The 20677-nt window shown below is 38.7% G+C and overlaps 1 protein-coding gene across 3 annotated transcripts in view; it reads left to right on the forward strand.

Moving 5' to 3' along the window:
* The window catches only part of dachs (unconventional myosin-IXb-like dachs), a 33197-nt gene that overhangs the window by 9031 nt on the left and 3489 nt on the right, over window positions 1-20677 (forward strand). The window contains exons 1-16 of one of the 3 annotated variants that reach the window (XM_089843678.1): window positions 3880-4807; window positions 9747-10202; window positions 15374-15552; window positions 16208-16428; window positions 16532-16706; window positions 17467-17733; window positions 17810-18055; window positions 18122-18269; window positions 18337-18479; window positions 18551-18724; window positions 18791-19097; window positions 19168-19222; window positions 19295-19406; window positions 19481-19687; window positions 19752-20456; window positions 20517-20619. In XM_089843678.1, the coding sequence (XP_089699804.1) occupies window positions 4705-4807; window positions 9747-10202; window positions 15374-15552; window positions 16208-16428; window positions 16532-16706; window positions 17467-17733; window positions 17810-18055; window positions 18122-18269; window positions 18337-18479; window positions 18551-18724; window positions 18791-19097; window positions 19168-19222; window positions 19295-19406; window positions 19481-19687; window positions 19752-20456; window positions 20517-20619 (3601 nt within the window). In that variant the 5' untranslated portion in view covers window positions 3880-4704. Of the gene's footprint in view, window positions 1-3879; window positions 4808-9746; window positions 10203-15373; window positions 15553-16207; window positions 16429-16531; window positions 16707-17466; window positions 17734-17809; window positions 18056-18121; window positions 18270-18336; window positions 18480-18550; window positions 18725-18790; window positions 19098-19167; window positions 19223-19294; window positions 19407-19480; window positions 19688-19751; window positions 20457-20516; window positions 20620-20677 lie in introns of those variants that run through there. The other 2 variants (XM_089843679.1, XM_089843677.1) reach the window with 2 other exon arrangements.

The following is a 20677-nucleotide window of genomic DNA, read 5'->3' on the forward strand; positions in this document are numbered from 1 at the left end:
TTTCTAGATTCCCGTTTTTGATGAGCAATTACATCTTGGAAATATTTCGCGCGCGGCTAGATCACGTCCAACATTTAGAGGGGTGGCTATAAGAAAATGTTTTAAAAGTGATGCTAACACGATTTTTTTCGTGATTTTATACCATCTAGGTACTGTACCTCTCTCACACTGTTATGTCACGCTTTTGGCTAGCCAATCATGTTACATTTATGGAGATGCAACGTAATACTCCAACGAAGAGAGAAGAGAAGGGCTACGGAATGTTTTTATTAGTCGTTTAGTGTTCATTATTTTTGATTATGTATATCTTCCATCAAATAGAGCTCTTCCTACTGGGCATGCGTCAGTTTTCGTAGCGTTGTCGCTTTGTCGGTGCATTGGAATTGCTACAGTCACATGACATGACCCTATCACTACTCCTCCAGTAAATAGTGATATTACTACTTCAAAATGTAGTTCTTGAGACGCTGCCTCTAAATAACGCATTGTGCATCTCTTTTAACTTAAAATTTTCTTTTACAGCAAAGTAAATTTATACACTTTGTATCTGTCTAACGAATTTCTTCTTCCTTTTTCTGTTTAGATATATAATTTCGATCCACCTTCACTTTAAAATAATGAAAAAATAACTCGGGAGATCTTTCTCTGGCTCTCTCTACTAGTTCTTTTGATAGCTTCTTAGAAAAGAACCGGATTTTTCAGTCGCGGCGAAAATCTGTTTACACACAGTTTCCTTCCTACTCCACCTTCTGAATTGATGGCTCAAAAATTGTATTAAGAAAAAGGGAATTTTTTTTCTCCTTGGAGCATCTCTCTCGCTCGCTCTTTCTGCTCTTAAGTCTCTTTTCTTCGTCGGAAAACTACAAAGAGGGGAAAAATTATTTTATATACATATATATGTAGGAGAGAAGAAAAAAAATATATAATCTTTATAGGCAATTTCTTTTTATATATAATTTTAAAAACCTTCTTGAAATGTCATTAATTTTGAAAACGCTGTTAAAGTATTTCTAGAATTTTCTGATTATACACAACCATTTGAATCGCGTTAAGAAGGGATTTTTATATATTTATTGTAGCAAGAATTTTTCGCGCCTTATTTTCGTGGCGAAGTCCAGGCAGTTCTAATATTATAAAGTTGTATCAAGAAGTGGTATCTCTTTTATTAGGGAGAAGGTATAAGATGGCTAAGTATTCGCGCGCCATAGTCCCAGTCCCCCTTTCAAAATAAAAGGGGGGGGGACGTAAAAGGAGGCCGGGCTATTTCGCTGCCTCTCCTCAGTCGGAAAATACATCGTAATTTTCGTCATTCGCGTCGCGTCGCGTTGACGTGAGTTTTCAAGAACCAATGAGATAATGGTTGTAATTTAGAGGGGAGAGGGGGATTGACTCCGGACCTACGTTTGGACTGGAGATAAAGCTACGAATGTGGCGATTTTATACCTTCACCCTAGTAAACTAGATATAGCTTCTTGATGCTAAAGCAGGGTTTCACGGTTTTTGGGGTTTGAATATGACGCCATATTGTAAAATGGTGGTTATAAAAGTCAACTAAAACGTCCTTACACGTCCCTTTGCTACTATCCTAATTATTCTATAAGTACATTATGGGTGGGTAGGTTACTGTGTAATTTAACGTAAATTTAATATTCCACTGGTGTCATCTAGCACCCAACTTTTAAAAAAAACCCAGTCGCGTATGTTAATTTCGAGATCATTTATTAAAAAAGTTTAATATATTATCCTTTTTTTTTTCTTCTTATCCCCTGCGGCTTTAAAAGTTCCCTTAAATATGGAATTCCTTCGACCTAGCTACATAATTGATCAGGTCCAACGCCTTTTTCTAGTCTTTCCGAGACAATAGAAGCCAATTTAGTTTTTTCCCCTTCTTCCCCATGCATGCACGTTAGAAATTGATCGTAATTAAGTTTTTACTCGCATACGAGAAATTTTCGGCCATAAATTTTGTTTGGTGAATTGTAAGCAATCCTTGACGTTTTAGAAAAGTCGTGATTTCGGTTAATTTTTTTTTTTCTTTATTATGTTTTTTAACTCTCCCATCTTCGCAATTTTTCAGGTAAATTAGACGTTACAAAATTTCGTTACATTTGATTAATTATTTTGTTTTAGTTCATTTCCTTTTTGGAGTTTGTGATGAATTCTTCGCGTGCAAAGGACCAAACCGCTTGTTGAACACCTAGCCATTAAGCCTATTAAAAACGTCCTATTCTTGACCTTCAACCCCTAATACCCCTAATTAAACGTGGTTTTATTGAATTTAAAAGTATCTTGAAGTTAGCGATGGTTGACTACCTAATTACGTAACTGGCGCAATGAATGAAAAATATTTATTTGTTCTCTTTAGATCTATCAGAAGTAAATTTGGTGCAAGAAGTGATATCTAGTTTATTAGGGAGAAGGTATAAGATGCCTAAGTATTCGCGCGCCATAGTCCCAGTCCCTCTTTTAAAATACAAGGGGGGACGTAAAAGGAGGCCGCCCTATTTCGCCTCTGCTCAGTCGGAAAATACAACGTAATTTTCGTTATTCGCGTTGCGCTGAAGTGAGTTTTCAAGAACCAATGAGATGCTGGTTGTAATTTCGAGGCGGGGATTAACTCCGGACCTACGTTTCAATGGAGATAAAGCTAGAAATGTGGCGAATTTATACTTTCTCTCTAGTAAACTAGATATCACTTCTTGATTGGTGCTATCCAGCAAATTTGCTAGCTGTTAAGGTGTTCTTCAAACACAGATAGACATGGTATGTACTTTAATCGTGGTATCTCTCTTATTACCCCAACCACGAAAATATATGGATATCTACCGGTATAGGCCTACTCCTTAGTGGGTGTTGGGTGAACCTTACGCCTAAAAAAATTATATGAAAAAACTGTTTCAGGTTATATCGAGGGGTGAAACAGGGGGGAAGAAATATCTTGAAGTTTTAAAAAGAAGCCGAAACAGAAGTTTTTTACTGAGTTGAGTTAAGATTGAAAATGCAAGGAAGGAGAGAGAGATGGGGAAGGGGGGTTTAGAGGGATGAGGAGAAGAAGTAGTTTTTAAGAATGATGGCCAGGGATGGAAAATAAGAGGAGAGAGAGAGAGGAAAAACGGAGGGGGAGGGCGCGAAAAATGACCGTGTTGCATCTACGGTGGAGGTCACCGCAACGTGAATTTTCTAGAGGGATTTCTTTACTATCCTTATATATTTTCTTTTAGAATGGGGCCCCCTGACTCCCGAGAAGCCCTACCTGGTCAAAAGGTATTCTTATACTACGGGGGATGAAGACATTTTTACCAGTTTACGTAATGGCAGTCTAATCTTACGAGGGTGTAATTTATATTTATTTATTTATTTAGAAACGTATCGACTACTGTATCTATTTCAAAAACTTTTAATGTAATCTTATATTGTCGTATATCACTTGAGGTATTTTTTGTAATTTCGTAACTACTATTCTTGTTTCGCATCAACGACTGGTCCTCCTTCAGTGTATTTTAGCTTTGTTTAGGTGAAATATATTAGGATAACTTTCTCTTCTTATTAATTTAAAAGTTAATTTCCAGCATAGTTTTTCTTTATGGATAATCCCTTAATATTATTTCGATTATGGCAGGTAAGCCCGGGGATGAGATTAGAAAAACGGGCCGGCGCGTCTGGGGGCTGGAAATAACCCGCGGAGAGCAATCGGAAGGTGAAGTACGGTGGGGGATTAAGACTATTATAGGTGAACCAGAGACTGCCGCCGCCGCTATGGAGAGTGGAGACTGCTGGAGAGGGTTTCTTTTCCTAAATATTACAGGGGGAAGTCATCATTCCAGTTCGGGGGGTCGAAATCCGTCGGGCCACTAGTAGACTCCAGGGGGCGCTCGACGCGGCGCTGCTTCCCTTTTTTTGCGGGACAGTAGAAAGCCTTTTTCTGGCAAGAAGTCTTGGTCGAATTTAGGTGGTGCTACGTAAAAGTCGTTTCTTTTTTAATTTTTCCGAGTTAATTAGTCACATTATTAGCGTGATTTTGAGTTCGAATGTCGCGGATTACTACCCGGAAACGGGTGACCATTGACCGGAAGTCTGATCTGATCTTTTGATCAATTTAAATGGTTTTGACCATCAGTGCCACAGGTTGGACCGAGGCTTAGGTTTAATCGTTCCATAGTTTTTGTATAGGAGGTGAGGAGACGAGGCCCGTCCCGTCAATTTTTTCGGTCGCTGCTTTGTTTTTACGGTTGCATTGTTATAAAAATTGGTTTATTAGGGAGTTTCCCGTCGTTTCTAATATCCTCCTGCGCGGCACTCCCCCGTCTTTTCGTAACCCGTTTAGTCGCGATTGGTGTTGACGTTTAACTCCCCCACAACCTATAAACGTCTTGAGAGTCGTTTCTCGTGTGACATCATCACCCCAGTGTCTGGAAACTCGGAGAAAGGGTCAAATGATCGCACCACGGCGGCCTTTGTTGGGCCGTCAAAACGATTCTTTCAACGACCGTGGAGGTCAAATTAGGCTTAACCCTTCACTGACATAAAAAAACGAAGGCTTGTCGCGTGTGAAAATGATTAAAGAGGCCGTCAAATCGGATAAATTTCGTTGTAAACACCGAGAAATTAAACTGGATTAGACTTTGTTCGCGGATTAATAAAAAAAAATAATAATTCGGGTCCGAGTAGCCCACCCCGAGTTTCATACTTTCCCGCGGCGCTGCTATGACCACCTTGGGCCTGAGTAAAGTTTTCATCTTGGATAAATACTTCACCGAGTTGCAGAAATTTTGGGAAACAGAAAGGAAGCTGCAAGGTAATCTCGAAAGTAAAGTGTATACTTTCACGGGTCATTTATTGTCATACGCCACTAAATTCATACTCTATAATGTCAAACCCCGTAATTTAGACCTATTTTAAATTTAGGCCTTTTTTCTTTCCTTTCATGATATTTTTAACTGCCAATAACAGTTTGAAATAGATTTACAGACCTCTTAAATAAGCCTTAGGTTAATAATTCGTTTGGGCAATCGCAGACATAGACTAAATATCCCTTTCTTGATTGATATTCTGTATTTTTCTAAGGAATCGGTTATAAAACCCGGAAAAAATACTTTCCTAAACCCCTTATTATCCCCGGGAGATTTAAGATTTACGTGGTCCAACCCACCGCGCACCACAAACGTTAGGAACAGCGAACATAAATGGTCTCTTTCAGTATATACTTCTTTTTGGGATATATCTTTTCTAAGGTATCATGGGTATAAATGTCGGAGCCTTTACAAATGTTTTCCCCGCCGAGGTTTCTTTCGGGGCTGGCATAATGAAGGGTCTTGAAGTGATTCGTGGTGCACGCACTGGGTCCCTAGCTGGGACGGGGAGGAGTTGCACCAATCTATACCTCGCGGTATAACCTCCTCTATGGACTATATACGCTTGGCTTCTCTTTTATTATTGTGCAAATGAGAATAAGGGCCGCGGAGAAAATAGTTTTCCTAGAAAATTCAATCCATAATTCAAGGAGACCCTCCTCTCGATTCTTAGCGTCGTCCAAGAGTAGACCTATATGTACTGGGTCAAAACACGCCGCCGCCAACCGTTATTGTAAAGAGATGGAGATTCCTGGTGCATGGTGGCTTTACCCGAACCATATTTTCTTCGATGGTCGCTGACGACAAGGACCCCCTCTGAAAAACTCGGTATCTCCTGTTCCATTCGTAACTGAAATCTTATCTTTGGAGACCCCTGGTCTTTTTCCCTTGCAAGGGCAAGTCGGACATTTTCTGAAATATCTTGGTTTCCAAGAATATTATTCTAAATTCCGCTGTATATTTTTATACCTACATTTTCCTATGGTAGATTGTACCATTATTGTCATCATAAGTTTATAAGATATGTTCCATCCATAAGTATAACGCTTCATATACTTCGTAATGTTAGAGACTTACAGATAGAGCTAAATCGAGAACGAGAAGCGAGAATTGAAGTCCTACACTCGGTAAAATTGCAGTCCATCTAGGTCCTATTTTAGTCTGTACTAAACCTTTGAGAGCGCCACACCAGGCGTCGCTTTACCTCGAATCTATGACCTACCTCACTCACTTCATGACAAACTCCAGTTTGTAACCAGTGACAAACTTATGGAACATATATTATGAACTTATGTTGGCATTGATTATACTATAATACTAACCAATGGCGACGGCCTATAAACGTGTACATTTTTCGTCTAAAAATTGATAAATTCACCTTTAGACTGTATCTAGGCATGGCTTCTTTCAAAGAGACGTCAACCCTATATAATAGCTGGGTTGTATGTGTACTTATTCGCCGTAAAAAATTACCATCCTCCTGATCCTTGGGGCTTTTATTTAATATAATATCAAATTTAACATCCCCATGTGTTTTTTTTTCTTCTCTTTCTTATGATTCGAGACTAGTAAAACACGTTCCCAAAATTTACTTAAAAAATTGTCCTTTATTTCCTAGAGCATGCATGAATGAGGAGGGGAATTTCGACGCGTGACTCCATCCGTGTATTTCTGGAATATAACTTGATCCTAAATTATATTGTATAATAATAATTTTTTTTAATTAACGAATATAACCTTTTTTGGAAAATGACACCGTGTTTAAAACTATAATAAAACCAAACGGAGAGTCCTGTACTCGTTAATGATTTTAAACGAGCTTTTTATTTATCTCATTTATGGAAAGATGATTTTGTTTAACAACGAGGATGTTAATGTATACGGGGATTTTAGTCGTTTCAATGAGTATGTTTAATTGCGTTTAAAATAACGAAAGAAAGAATTAATTTAACTGTTACAGTTAGCGATGGTAGGAAGTATATATAGTGAAGCCGACATTAAGGGTAATGCTAATCCTATGGGTTCCTGTAGAAATGTTTTTCCTGCCATACACCGGTGTTCAGGGAGAAGATACCGTATTGGGGCAATTATTTTTCTTGTTTAATTGCTGATACGTGGAGATAATAGTTAAGTAAGATCAGAGAGAAGTTAGGGAGCTGTAGCCTTGAGATTTGTGGTAAGGAAAATAACTGAGGGACTGATCTATAACTTTTGAAAGCAATCCTGTGCTATCAGAAGGGTACCATTTTGAGGGTCATTGAGCATCGCTTAGGGACGTTTCTGTTAAGATCGTGTAGTTATATCTCGGTTTAAATTTCAGGCTGATGTCACTGAGAGATGTAAAATTCCAATGCATGAATCCATCCAGGATTTTTTAAATCACACATTGTTTACTCCCCTTCTTCCTCATAGCCAATCTAGAAATTCCTCTCTCCATCCTCCCTGCTCTGATAATTAAATTAAAATTAATTAAAACTGTTGTTTAAAGGGAGGATGAAATGTAAAACTAAATACATTATTAATCCAATATCTGCATTGAATATTAATACGGTTTTAGTTCCCCCTTTAATTATATATAAGCGTGTTGGGGGTCTTTCTCGCGTTGTTTTGTTGGTGTATACGGAGAACTTTCGTTTAGCGTGGAATTAAATTTTACATTCAGAGAGAGAGACATATCGAGAAAGGTCGAGGAGAGAGGAGAGAAAAGCGGGACCAGGGCGGGACACGTTAATGAATCCGCTCGTGAGAAGATCATTAGGCAAAGAAAGAGAGAGAATGGAGAAAGATTGAAAGAAAGAATGAGAGAGAGAAAATCGGACCCCGACTCCCAAAATCATCTCGATCTCCCCCCTTCTCTATCTCTCTCCCTTAATTCAAGCTCCTAGCCTACGAATAATTTTTTTTCCCGCCACTTATTATTAAATGTCCCGGTCAAGGTCAACTCGAGTTTGACCCACTTGCCGTCAAAATATATCTGTTGGAAATACTCGTTTCGTTGATGGAGGGGAGATAGAAGGGAAAAATTGCTCATGTATATAAGTAAATTTCGCCAAAGTATTACAATAATTACAGGGCTCCCTTATTATAAACTGGCCTCGTAATAACGACCGAAAAAATCCCCCAAAATATCTCGTTTTTCAATATAATAACGGACAAAACGAGATGTCTATTTGCTCCAGCATGCGTTAATTAAGAAGCCATTTAATTTTACGTTTGTACTTTAAAATCGCAAAGTGAAATTTAGATTTTATCATAAAGGGTTAATTATTATTAACATGACAATTAATGGACGCGCGGTTTCATTATGAGACTTGTACATCTTGTTTATTACTGCAAAACATTATTTTGGATCTGCTAATTTTTCGACGACGTCGTATCGTCGCGTTATTACTTGGCATTATACACCCCGAAGCTTCGAAAAATACCAATCATCTCTCGAGAAATAATTAGATGAGCTCCCCCTAATTTTATTTTAACCCTCCCCCCTTTAATAATACATAATAGAGTGGCTAATACCACTTTATAACGTACCGGTGGTTTAAATATTAATAAGAAAAATTAAAATTGCCTTATTTTTTATATATATATATATATGTATATAATTTGTCGATTGGAATTCTTCTATGTATTCCAACGAGAAGGTCAGTGGCATCATATCGTTTAACAAATTGATCTACGCTAAAAGGAATTTAAATTTTCAAAAACCCTTTTTTTTCTTTTTGCTTTAGACGATGGAGAAAAAGTTATCTTCTCTCTCTCTCTCTCTCTCGTCTGCTTCGTGATTATTTTTCCGACTTTAATTTGCTTTCCACATTTTTTTTTAACTTCAACTTCTTTCCCATACCGATCTGGTTTAAGATTTTAAGGGTTTTCCCCTCAAAAATCGTGATTTTTCTTATGGTTAGTTATTTTGAGTTCGTCTATACATAATCAGGCTGAAAAAATACGATGATGTTCACGTGAGAATATTTCCATCGTTTTGGGTTCAAAGGTTAGGTTATAATATCATAATTAGCATCTGAAGTTAAACAATTTTTGAAATATCTCAATGGTCAATTATAATTTTTCTCAAAATCGGAATTAAAGGTTTTTTGAAGAGGCCTAGAAAATACTGTAATCCTGTTGAATTTGAATTTATAAGATGCCTGATAACAATCCCAGGACAATCAATATCAGCAGTCTCTCAAAGCTATTTTTTCTTTCACGCGTTTTAATTAAATTCTACCGAGCTATAGAAATGAAAAGAAAAATTATTCACCCAAAAACTTTCTTTTTAAAAGAAATTTTGAATCACGAAACTCAATGAACAGACGAAGGGTGATTTTGGAAAAGAAAACCGCTTGAAATTAGTTTTATTTTTTTTAACGGGCGGTTTAAAAAGGGTGAAAAGTTCGCATCGTGTGGCGATGGCCAAATTGTTTCGAGTTATTTATGATTTCCCATCCAAAAAATATTAAAAAAAAATCGTAAAGCGCGGCCTACGCTTTTTCCTTTATTTCAAGAAAAGTTCCTAACTCTTTTAGCGCTCGAGGAACGTTTTCTTTTTCATCCTTATTCTCTTTATATTAAGGGGATAGCTAAAAAATGAATCCTGATGGCATGACTTCTTAAATCACGCTGATGCTTTTCAAAGATCTTTTGTTAGTCCAGAATTATTTTTGTAAGGGAGGATGGGAGTCCTTTTGATTGGATTCTAGAGAAGGAATGACGTTTATCAAGTTTTTTTTCTCTTGCCCTTCCTTTGGTGTTAGGCTTATTCCAACTCCATTTAAAAATAGAAAAATCTATCAGGCCTAATTTTACCTATTTACCAGTTCAACTGATGGGTTGTTTATTTTTTTTATAAATTCGCTATCTCGTTTCACTAAATTGTCAAACCATTGTTTTATCGTATAGATGCATCGTCTTCGAACGAGGCCGTGCACTTGCAGCAACGCCTTCGGACCCTCAGCACGGAATTGGTCACTCTACGCAATCGACTTCACGTCACTTCGGCGGGAGAGGGCAACGGCCCACCGGGGACAACTCTGCCACCCTCGGCCCCTCTCCCGCCTGTCGTTGGCAGATCCATACCCGTTGTTTTGAACCAACAGAATGGAGGAGTTTGCGGAAACCCCGGAGCAAACGGCAAGGCTCCCGCTTTGAACTTGACGGATAATTTCCATCAAATAAACAATCCTCATAACGGACCCGTTACGAAGGGCAACAACGAAGTCAACAATAACGGTGGCAATATTAACGGCAACAACCTGGTAGAAGGAGGCGGAGGAAAAGGCAATTTTGATCAAGGACCCGTCAATAACAACAACAGTAATAACAACTGTAATCACAACAACGTTAATAATAGGCAGGGTAAGTTAAACACCACTTTCCAGTTTCCATTCAACTTTTCCTCCAAAGACCAAAGCGTCATTTAACCGACATAATGAATCCCTGGTGTCAGTCTTGGGTTTAAAATTAAATTGACTGATAAATCCTGATCTTATCTATAGCCGCAACGCTGAAATTGTTATGGCCACTTTATTTGTTCTTCAAGTGCAACACGCGCGAATCCCAACTAAGCTTATAATGTCTTGCATCTCTGATACCCGAAACCACCTATTTGTAGAATGTTGCATTATTTTTGCGTAAGGTCCTTCCTTGTCTGCTGCAAGGGTGGCCGATATTTCTCCGCCACGAAAATCTTACGGTTCGTGTTGTTCAGGCGAAATATTTCTGTCAGGGTGTGCTGCGCTCGTGCATGCGTGCACTGTGTGCCAGTCTGGTATTACGTACGCGCCATTTTTCGCTCCCGGGCACGTACCACGGGGGCACTCGCCAAAGGTACGCGAGACCCCTTGTATAGGAATTTTTACCAACCGGCGATACCTTTCTCCGTATATACGTAATGTTAAGAAAAGGGGGCAAGGTGGGTCGCATGCAGGATCCGAAAAATAGAAGGTCCCTCACGTTACTCTCCACTCCATCACCGTATTGGGAGGGTAGCCTGTCACTTCTCGCTCTCTCTTTCCCTATATATAACGTTTTAAGATTACGCTCTGCCTCCACGCTCGCTCCCGTAAGAGAAGGAATTTATCCTTAAACTTCTTATTTCAACCACTCTAGGTATAGACTTTTACGGAAAAATTCCTCCTCAGGAGCAGTTTACAACTTTATACTCTTATCCCTAAGATTTAGTGTTAATCCGCCTCGGCTTTTCCTAGTTTGCAAACTGCCATTGAATAACACCATAGGTACCATTTTTATAAAACCTGAGAACCTATCATAACCATATTAAATAATCATACGTACTTTCCAATATGATACGTCCATTTCAAGAAACATTTTGCTAGCTACGTTTTTTGGTCTTTTTAATTTTTGTCGGACTTACCTTTGAACTTACTGACGAATTTTTATCCAATGCTTAGTTATGGTTTTTCGCAAATTACGTTTCACCTTCTCGTTAATATTTTCAAGGCCCGTGTCGTTTCTAGCGCCATCAACTTTTTGGCCCTCTCCTATAATAGTCACGTGGAGATATTCTTTCCATTAAGCATTATGGCATTTTCCCCCCATCCACTCGATTTTTTTCCCATTAAAGGATTGTTATCGTTGCAGCCTGCTAGTGTGTGTTTAGTTAATGACCATGCACGTTTGCCAAGAAAGGATTTGGGGTCTATCATTTTCAATGTTATTTTTTCTCTCATACGTCCGTCCATTCCTGACATTGAGGGTTATATGGTATCATTTTCTTGAGGATATCACCGCCTTTTACCTCCCTTTTCCCACGTTCATATTTTTCTTCTAGAAAATAAGCAATCATTTTCGTAACATTCGGTTAATTCTCGCGCTGATGGCAGCTCCTTGACGGTATTACGTGATTTGCCACTATTTTATAGTTCAAGTAGAGTGTGGAAGAGATCAGACAAGGCTTATTTTTCTTGTGAAAAATCGCTCTTAGAAAGTTTCCTTTTTTGTTAATTTTGTATTATCTAAATACCCATCATTCAATTAGATCGAAGGCGTCTTGTTTACGTTTAATTTTACACTCAGTTTCTTTGGTCCACATCATGCGGCGATATCTAAACAAAATAAGTACCACTTGATCTCATCCACTCTGTATGTGTAGCGTCGCATGTAGCATTCTCATAATCCGGGTTTTAGTCTATAGAAATGATTGATCTTTAAAAATTCTCGATTCCTGGAGGGTTTTGTTTTTAATACGTAACTATATATATATAAATACATCCCTGACTTAGCCTTGATTTCCTCCGCCAAGTCCTCCGAATTCTCAATTTATCTCGCGTTTTCATGTAGGCCGTAAGCGAGGTAATTATTTTATTTTGCTAAAATATGAAATTCTGATCACTACTTTTGGGCAAGGTGGATGGATATATATCGCCTGACCTCACCCTAAACTAAGGCCCTACCCTGTCTCTCTCTTTTTCTCTCTCTCTCTCGCTCTGATATCCGAAGTCATTTTGAATTCCAGTAGAGGGTTGTGCTTTTAATAGCGATAGTTATGTACTAGGCTAGAGTGGATCCGAATATCTGCTGAAGAAAAAATATATATACGGTGGTCATTTGGAGTCAAGGCTATTTAAGAGATTTCGTAGAAAAAATTCCTCTTCAACCGGGTTTTCAATTTATTGCCCGTTTCGCGTAAAATTTATTCCCGAGATATTTTCAAAAGATCCATCCTATAATCTCCGTTCTCTCCATCTCTCTCTCCTCTCCTCTCTCTCTTTCCTCTTTGCCCCTGGAGGTTTTAAACTTCTCTTGCAAAGTTCAAACAAGAGGGGGTCTTATATACAGTCCCAATCTCTTATGATTTCATTTCAATTGCCTTAACTATTTAATATTAATACAAAACCGCGAATATTTCCATTTCACTAAAAACCTTCCATAAAAATCACTTCAATTTTATCTGACTGGTATTCAAATCTCTACAAATTCAATCAAAAATAATTTAAATTTGTAGGAATAATTGATTATTTTTCCATCTACAACATGGCGAGGTATTAAAGGAATGTACAGTCCGTTATGTTATGTAGGGGCGTGTCAAGAACTATATTTTGTAGTAGTGTCACTATTTTTCTAAGTATGTGATTTAGCAATCTCACGTGACTGTAAGCGTGGAACGAAATCCACGCATGCCCAGTAGAGCTCTATTTGATGGAAGATGTACATAACACGTAGTACACTCTTTAACTTACTGGAGCCTTCGCTTTAGGCATATCTGTAAAGCAGACGGCGAAAATATCCCGTCAGGTCACGTGCTGCTTGTCGTCCAATGGAATTTTATGCCATAACGTTATCCGTTTCACACTAAGGCTTAACGCCTACCTACTCTTTCTCGTAATTTAATTGCACTATCTTCTTTAATATTGTAGATAGGCACGTAGTTTCAATTTAAAATATTCATCATTTTAGTCGCGCTTTTGAATAAAAACAATTCTATAGTGAACCTTTCATGATTACACTTAATGTCCGACCCCACTTCTTTTGAACCTCGGATGCTTGCTTGGTATAAAACGTCTACCTTTTTGATATTCTGAAGGGACGGAAAATAATATAAAATAAAAAGAGAAGCTTTTGTGCGGCCGCTTATAAGAGATGACATAAGAACGGTCGTTATTTTTTTTATTTTATTTAAGAAAAAGGCTGTTAAATTTTTTTTAGCGCTTTCGTATGTACTTACATTTGGTGAACCGGTTTTTCTAGGATTTTACTGGACATTTATATGCTAAAACGATAAGATCGATTACGCGTTACAACTGGCGGTCGATTATTTTATAGCTGTTTAGTGTAAATTACGAGAATACAGTTTTAATAAGACACTCCATTAAGTTTTTAGTCACTATTAAATTAAAAAAAAAAAAAGAAACAAGCCTTAAGAAGACTTTTTTTCTTGCCCTCGGGGATGCCCGCTAATTGAGCTGGCGAGAATTACCTTTAGTTTTTTAAGAGTATAAAAATACACACGCACCGCCCTCAAATCAGGAAAAGACCTAATTAATTTCGTGACAGTACATACCTGTTAATGAGTTGGTTTTTTTTATTTAATTAATTAGGATAAAAAAATTGGTTTGAGTAACATTACATTTTATGAATATTGCTGGAATATTAGTTAGTGGTCAAAGTGAAGTCTAAATTGTAACGAACCTTTAATATACTATTTTGTTACTTTGTTTAAAATGTTAAAGAGATAAAAAGCACCCGTTTGACACCTTCGTGGTACAACTTGTTTTAACATAAAATATAAGAGTGACACCTGGAATTCTTACATATCCGGCGCTGTGTAAGGGTAAGGATGACACTTCGCGATGTGGGTGGTTAATTTTTTAAGCTCGTGACGTCAATAAAGGAATATGATACAAACTCCTCCCTCGTCTATAAGTATGCGTAACGGCGCAATTTGAATTCCCCGTGTCATCTCTATAATTTTAACCATAATTAACTTTGTGACTTAGCGACCCCTTTACAGTTAAGAAAAATGGTTATTTAATTGTGGAAAAAAAGGGGAATAATTAAGCTTAATTAAGTAAGGGTGTTCTTTGCTTATTTCTCCTCCCGGAGACGTGTTAGGGCACCGTTTATAGAACGCCTTTCAGTAAAGTACTGTTTTTTGGATGAAATTTAGATAATTTTAGTGTTTCTTCGGAACTTCTTGTTTTTTTAGGGAGTGGCGAGTGACTCGGCAAAACTGTCATAGCGTTTTTTGACGTATGCCCCTTAATAGCCGGGTCTCTTCTTCTCGCGATTGCATGGCCTAAGGCTAAAAATAAATTAAGTTTTTGCAGAGTGAAGATTTTTAGCGAAGATGTCCTCTTCGCAATCCAACGTGTTTAACATCCAAGGTCAAATTATCGCTCTGTCTCTCTCTCTCTCTCCCTCTCCCTCTCTCTCATTCCCTTCTCCGGACCCGACACCGCTCCGCTTTGAATTATAAAACTATGATATATATTAGAAGAACTATTTTTTATTTTTACTTCATCAAATTAAGGGGGACAGAAGATAGTTGAAGATGAAAAAAAAAAAAAAAGGTTCAACGTTCCTTTCCTTGAAGATTTTTCTTCTATTCTTACTTGGCGCTTTTCAAAAGACCAAAAGGAATTTATGTTCGCCCGTTTCTCTCTTATACTTAATCGCCAAGATAGAACTTATAGAAGATACTTACCTTGGCAGTAGCTAAGCTGAGGGAGAGAGAATTGTATATACACCGGACAAATTTTGTTAATAGCCAGGGATTATTATTATTACTTTCTTTTTATTGGTCAGGCAAAATGATTTCTTGGAAATCCGAATCGAGTATTAACTCGACGTACGTTGTAAGTGATCCGCAATTATCGTAGCAATTTGCTTTCGCTAAATTATAATTACCAGAGGCGAAAGTTTATAATTAGTAAATTATTTTTAAGCTCTAATGGTTTTCTTTAGTGATTTTATTTTGAATGGGTCACGTTTTGATTAGAGAGGATTATCATTTCTTACGCAATCTATCTTCTTGACGCGTTTCGATGTTGTTATTATTTAATTTCTAGTTTATACCGATGACGAGAACTGTATGGAATCAGGGTTGGTTGTCGGGGAAACTCAACCCGGCAATTATCAAGCCCTTTTCTCAACCGAAGTTCGGGATTTAATTCATTTGGCTGGACCGTTGACCGAAGACGCCCTCGTTCGTACCCTTCATGCCAGATTCGCGGCAGGGGAACATTTTGTGAGAAAAAAATACTTTTTTAATTTTTTTTCATCTATAATTTTGTTACTATTTTATTAAACGTATAATTTTTTTCATAGCCTCTAGACAAAAAGACCTTATAGAGAGTGTATGATAGGCTTCTAATTTGAGGCAATATTATGCGCATTATTTTATATACCTTTTTTACCGAAACGCGTTTATCCCTGAAAAGATAAAAGCCAAGAGAATTTTTAAGTCGAATGGAAAAGACCCTTCTTGGCTTTTCCTTCAGTATAAAAATCCTTGTTTTTCTCCCCAAATTGCTAATTTAAAAGTACGAACTTCTTTCGCCCGTGGCTTAAACGCGCTTAATGAAATACATTTATTAAGAAAGCGGTAATAACTTCGACTCCCATTAATATTGAAGCGCGATAATTTTTTTGAAACAAGATTATAATTGACTTTCACTATAAAAAGCGAGCGTTTAGTATTCTTGAAAGAATCCAATCTATTCATGATAATACACCAAGTTACTAGGGTAGAAATTAACATTTATAATTGTATTAAAATTCCGATCGCGATGCTTTTAAGAATTCCCTGTTAGTTTTACGAAGTATTTCTTTTTTTTTTCGTACTGTAACTAAAAGCTCTCTAATTTTTAATTTATGATTTTTTTTAACGTTTTCTTGGACAGACTAATGTTGGTCCAATCCTGTTGTCAGTCAATCCCTATCACGCTGTCGGTAACCCCTTAACCCTCAGTAGCGTCATAGGAGTTCCTCCACCTATACCACCGCCGTCCATGGGAATTTCCAGGTCATCTGGGGTCCGAGGAGCACCGGAGTTGTTAAAAGTGGTCCACGAAGCTGTAAGGCAACAGAGTGAAACTGGCTATCCTCAAGCTATAATTTTAAGGTACGTAATAGTTGACCAACCCCATGCAGTAACTGACCAATCTTGTTATTATTAAAAGTATGTTCCAAAAGTAATAATTCTTTTCGTAACTGTCTTTTTGCAGTGGGGAGAGTGGTAGCGGTAAAACCTACGCGTCCATGATGTTATTGCGCCAGTTGTTCGACGTGGCTGGTGGTGGACCCGAAACCGACGCCTTTAAACATCTCGCCGCCGCTTTTACCGTTCTTCGGTCTCTTGGAAGTGCCAAGACTGCCGCGAATTCAGAATCTAGTCGAATCGTAAGTACCCATCTTTCTTATCGGGGCTAACCATCGTTCGTGGAAGAAAACTTAAAATAAGGAATGAGGCCGGACTGGACGGAATGATACGACGTTTAATAATAAATTAATCGCGTAGGCAGATAAATTAATGGGGGCGTGGCCGCCGGATATTTCCAATATAAAAGTCAATGCACTTTGTTGGACTGGAAAACCAATCTAATTCTCTCCATCCTTTGAAAAACGCTACTTTTGTATGTGGTACAAGCCGGGTTCTATCTGGCCAGTTTTCAATTTCATGGCCAAAAATAAAATTACGCGAAAGAAGAGCTCCCTGGGGGGACGTTCCAACCAACATCCCACACGTGATTGACAGGCGAGACCCTGGTCCTTTTTTTCCTTATATAAAATTTATAATATAAACATTCGCACCACCATCCCGAAATAAAAACGAACTGAGGGTTGTTAAAATAAAATTCAAAAAAGCTTTCTGGGGGTTAAGTCGAGCCAGTCTCAGAAACCAGGTTTAACCGCCTAAAGGGTTTCCATTCAGGAGGGCTCATTCATCTTTATTGCCCTTAAACTATATTAAAAAATGAGAGATTTAAAAAGGTCTTAGAACTATAAAAGATGTTGGAATTTATAATAATTTATTACGTGACAATTTTACATTTTGATATTAATGAATTAATTTGGGTATTTTTCTAACCAATATGATAGATGTGTTTTTCCCCCTTATCTTCTCCGGGCTTAAGAGTAATTGTGTTGATGTTGTGTATAGGGACACTTTTTGGAAGTCCAAGTTACTGACGGGGCATTGTACCGAACTAAAATTCACTGTTATTTCCTGGATCAAAGTCGGGTCGTAAATCCTTTACCCAAGGAAAAGAATTATCATATATTTTATCAGCTACTAGCTGGCCTTAATCCGGACGAAAGAGCTAAGCTTTGTTTGGAAGGGTATTCCATTCATAATTTAAGGTACTTGAATAGAGGCGACACTTCGCAGAATGAGGTTGAAGACGCTTCTCGTTTCGACGCCTGGAAGGTGAATAAATAATCCCTCCGATATATTTATGGCCAACATTTTCCCTAATTATACTTTGGCATCCGAAATATTCTAGTCGTGCTTAAGCGTCTTGGGTGTTTGTCAGTTTGACGTACTAAGGGTTTTAGCCGCCGTTTTGCTCTTGGGTAATGTCCAGTTTAAGGACGGAGCCGGTGTTGAAGTTGATGTTAAGGGTGGAAATGAACTAAAGTCGGTAGCTTCTTTACTCGGCCTGTCCAGCGTCGCATTATTGAGAGGGCTGACCACGAGAACTCATAATGTCCGAGGGCAACTAGTGAAATCTCTCGCAGACTCAAATATGGTATAAACGCGCTGTTATTTCATGATGATATCTTTCGAAACTAAGATGATAAGTTGTTTCTATTAGGCCAATGCTACTCGAGACGCGTTAGCGAAAGCCCTGTATTGTCGAACGGTGGCGACGATAGTTAGACGCGCTAATAGCCTTAAAAGGCTGGGATCTACCTCAGGAACGCTTAGCTCGGACAGTAATGATTCGGTACACAATCATACAGGTAGTAACTTAACACCCAATCGCCTTTAAACTGATATAAAACTAAAAGCGTTACAAAAATGAATTAGAAACGAGTAGTCAACACGCTTCCACAGTGGGATCAGGTGGTGCCAAGTCATCAAAATCTATGACAGCTTTGAATTCCGCTGTTCGCCACGCCACTGATGGGTTTATAGGAATTTTGGATATGTTCGGTTACGAAGATTCTGAGGTGAATGTCCAAAATAGCTTGGGCCGCTTGATTGTCGGACTATGTTGAAACAACGTTATTTTTTATCACAGCCCAGTCAACTAGAGCATTTATGTATCAATTTATGCGCGGAAACTTTGCAACATTTCTACAACACTCACGTTTTTAAAGCCAGTATCGAAGCTTGTAGGGAAGAAGGCGTACAAAGTGAAGCCGAAGTTGGATACGTTGATAACGTTCCTTGCATTGATCTTATATCATCTTTGGTACAGCCTTTAATATTGATAGTATTACGCTATTCCCGATGATTTTAACAATTTATCCGTCAACAGCGAACGGGTCTATTGAGTATGCTCGATGTAGAGTGCTCGCTTAGAGGAACCCCCGAAAGTTACATTCAGAAAGTTAAAAATCAACACAAAACGAGTAGACGTTATTTCGAGCCAAAACCCTTTAATCAGAGGCAGTTTGGTATTAGACACTTTGCTGGCAGAGTTGTTTACGAAGCGTCGACTTTTTTGGACACTAACAGAGACGTGGTACCCGATGACGCTGTCGCCGTGTTCCATAAGTCTTCGTGCAACTTTGGCTTTGCCTCCCATTTGTTCGGAAGCGAATTAAAGGCGCTATATTCTCAGGGTAAATTTCCGAAAGAGGTTAGACCAATAGACGCTTTTGCTAGGTTCTGATCGTTTCTTTCAATGTACAGAAACAGTTCCGCGAGGTCAATCTTTTAGAATCTCTCCAACAGCTCACACTGACCTGTAAGAATTTATTAACAATCGCCACGCTACGTCATATATCGGACTTCTAATAATTACAACTCTTTAAATTAGACAAAATGGTGGAGAACCAGTATCAACTCTTACCCAAGATTTTCATACTAGGCTCGATAACCTGCTAAGAACTCTTGTTCACGCGAAACCCCATTTTGTCAGGTGTATAAGGGTACGTTTTATTACGCTCCTGGTGATGAATGACCGCTGACTCCTATGCTGATTTACCTCGTTTATTGTTCCCAGGCAAACGCGTGCGAACAACCAGGACATTTTGATAGATCAGCCGTGGTCAGACAAATTCGCGCTTTGCAGGTCTTAGAGACTGTCAACTTAATGGCTGGAGGTTTCCCTCACCGGGTTAGGTTCAAAGCTTTCAGCATTCGCTATCGGTTGTTGGCTCCTTTTAAAAAACTTAAAAGAAGCGAAGAAAAAGTTCAAGAAGATTGCAAAGTAATTAAGTGAACATTGTCTATGGTGATTAGGGGCGAATCAAAATTTCTGCAATTGTTTTTAGCTTATTTTGGAGTGTTTCGCCCAAGCTACTCAACATTGGCCGAAATGGTCGGCTTCTACATCTTGGGCTTTTGGAAAAAGACACTTGTTTTTGAGCGAGGGCATTAGACAACAGTTGGAGGCATTGAGAGTTGAAAGGCGCCACGTGGCCGCCGTTTGCGTGCAAGCGTTATGGAGAGGATGGTACTTCCGGTGTCGAAGATGGCCAAACTTGAGACGCCATCTTTTGCTGTTGAATCAACAGCGTCCTTCCCATCCCAACCTTCATCCTCCCGTTCATCATAACGTCCCTCACCCCTTACCAAACACGCACCATTTCCCCATTCCTAATCATCAGGGTACTTTGACCAGGGGCAACAGACTTATGGAAAATAACACCACCTCTTACGGGGTCAATTCGAATTCCTTAATGATGCCACCCAGCAGACCACCACCGGCTCCCTCGCTGCTACAACATCAACAACCGGCTCCTTGTATCAATCAAGGCATGAATCTCGGAAACATTCCAGTTCCTCCCACGGAACAAAACTTACAAGGTAACCAGGCTTGTCCCGCCGGTCCCGATGTGCCATCTATTCCTCCAGCCAATTCTGGAGTCCCAGGACGACCCAGACCTCAACCTATAGCCGGGACTCCACCCCCTGAAATGGAACGTTGTGATCAAAGAGTCGTCCAACAAACTTGCTCTCTTTTTGGTCTTGACCTGGTAAGTTATCAATTAAATCACGTGGAATAGTGAAGGATGTCAGAAATCGTGTTTTTATAGGAGAGACCACCCCCAGTACCACCAAGTCGACCTTACACTGTAAGTGGTAATACAAAGTTAGGTTACCCTCAAGCCCGAGTGATGAAAATGAATTTTCCTGGAGGTTAGTTTTTATTCGAGTATTATATTACAATACTCGCGTCTTTCAATACGTATAGTGT

The sequence above is a fragment of the Phalangium opilio genome, unplaced genomic scaffold (assembly GCF_054372755.1).
Source record: "Phalangium opilio isolate 3A_F unplaced genomic scaffold, DU_Popi_V2 ptg000070l_1, whole genome shotgun sequence".
Classification (NCBI taxonomy): Eukaryota; Metazoa; Arthropoda; class Arachnida; order Opiliones; family Phalangiidae; genus Phalangium; species Phalangium opilio.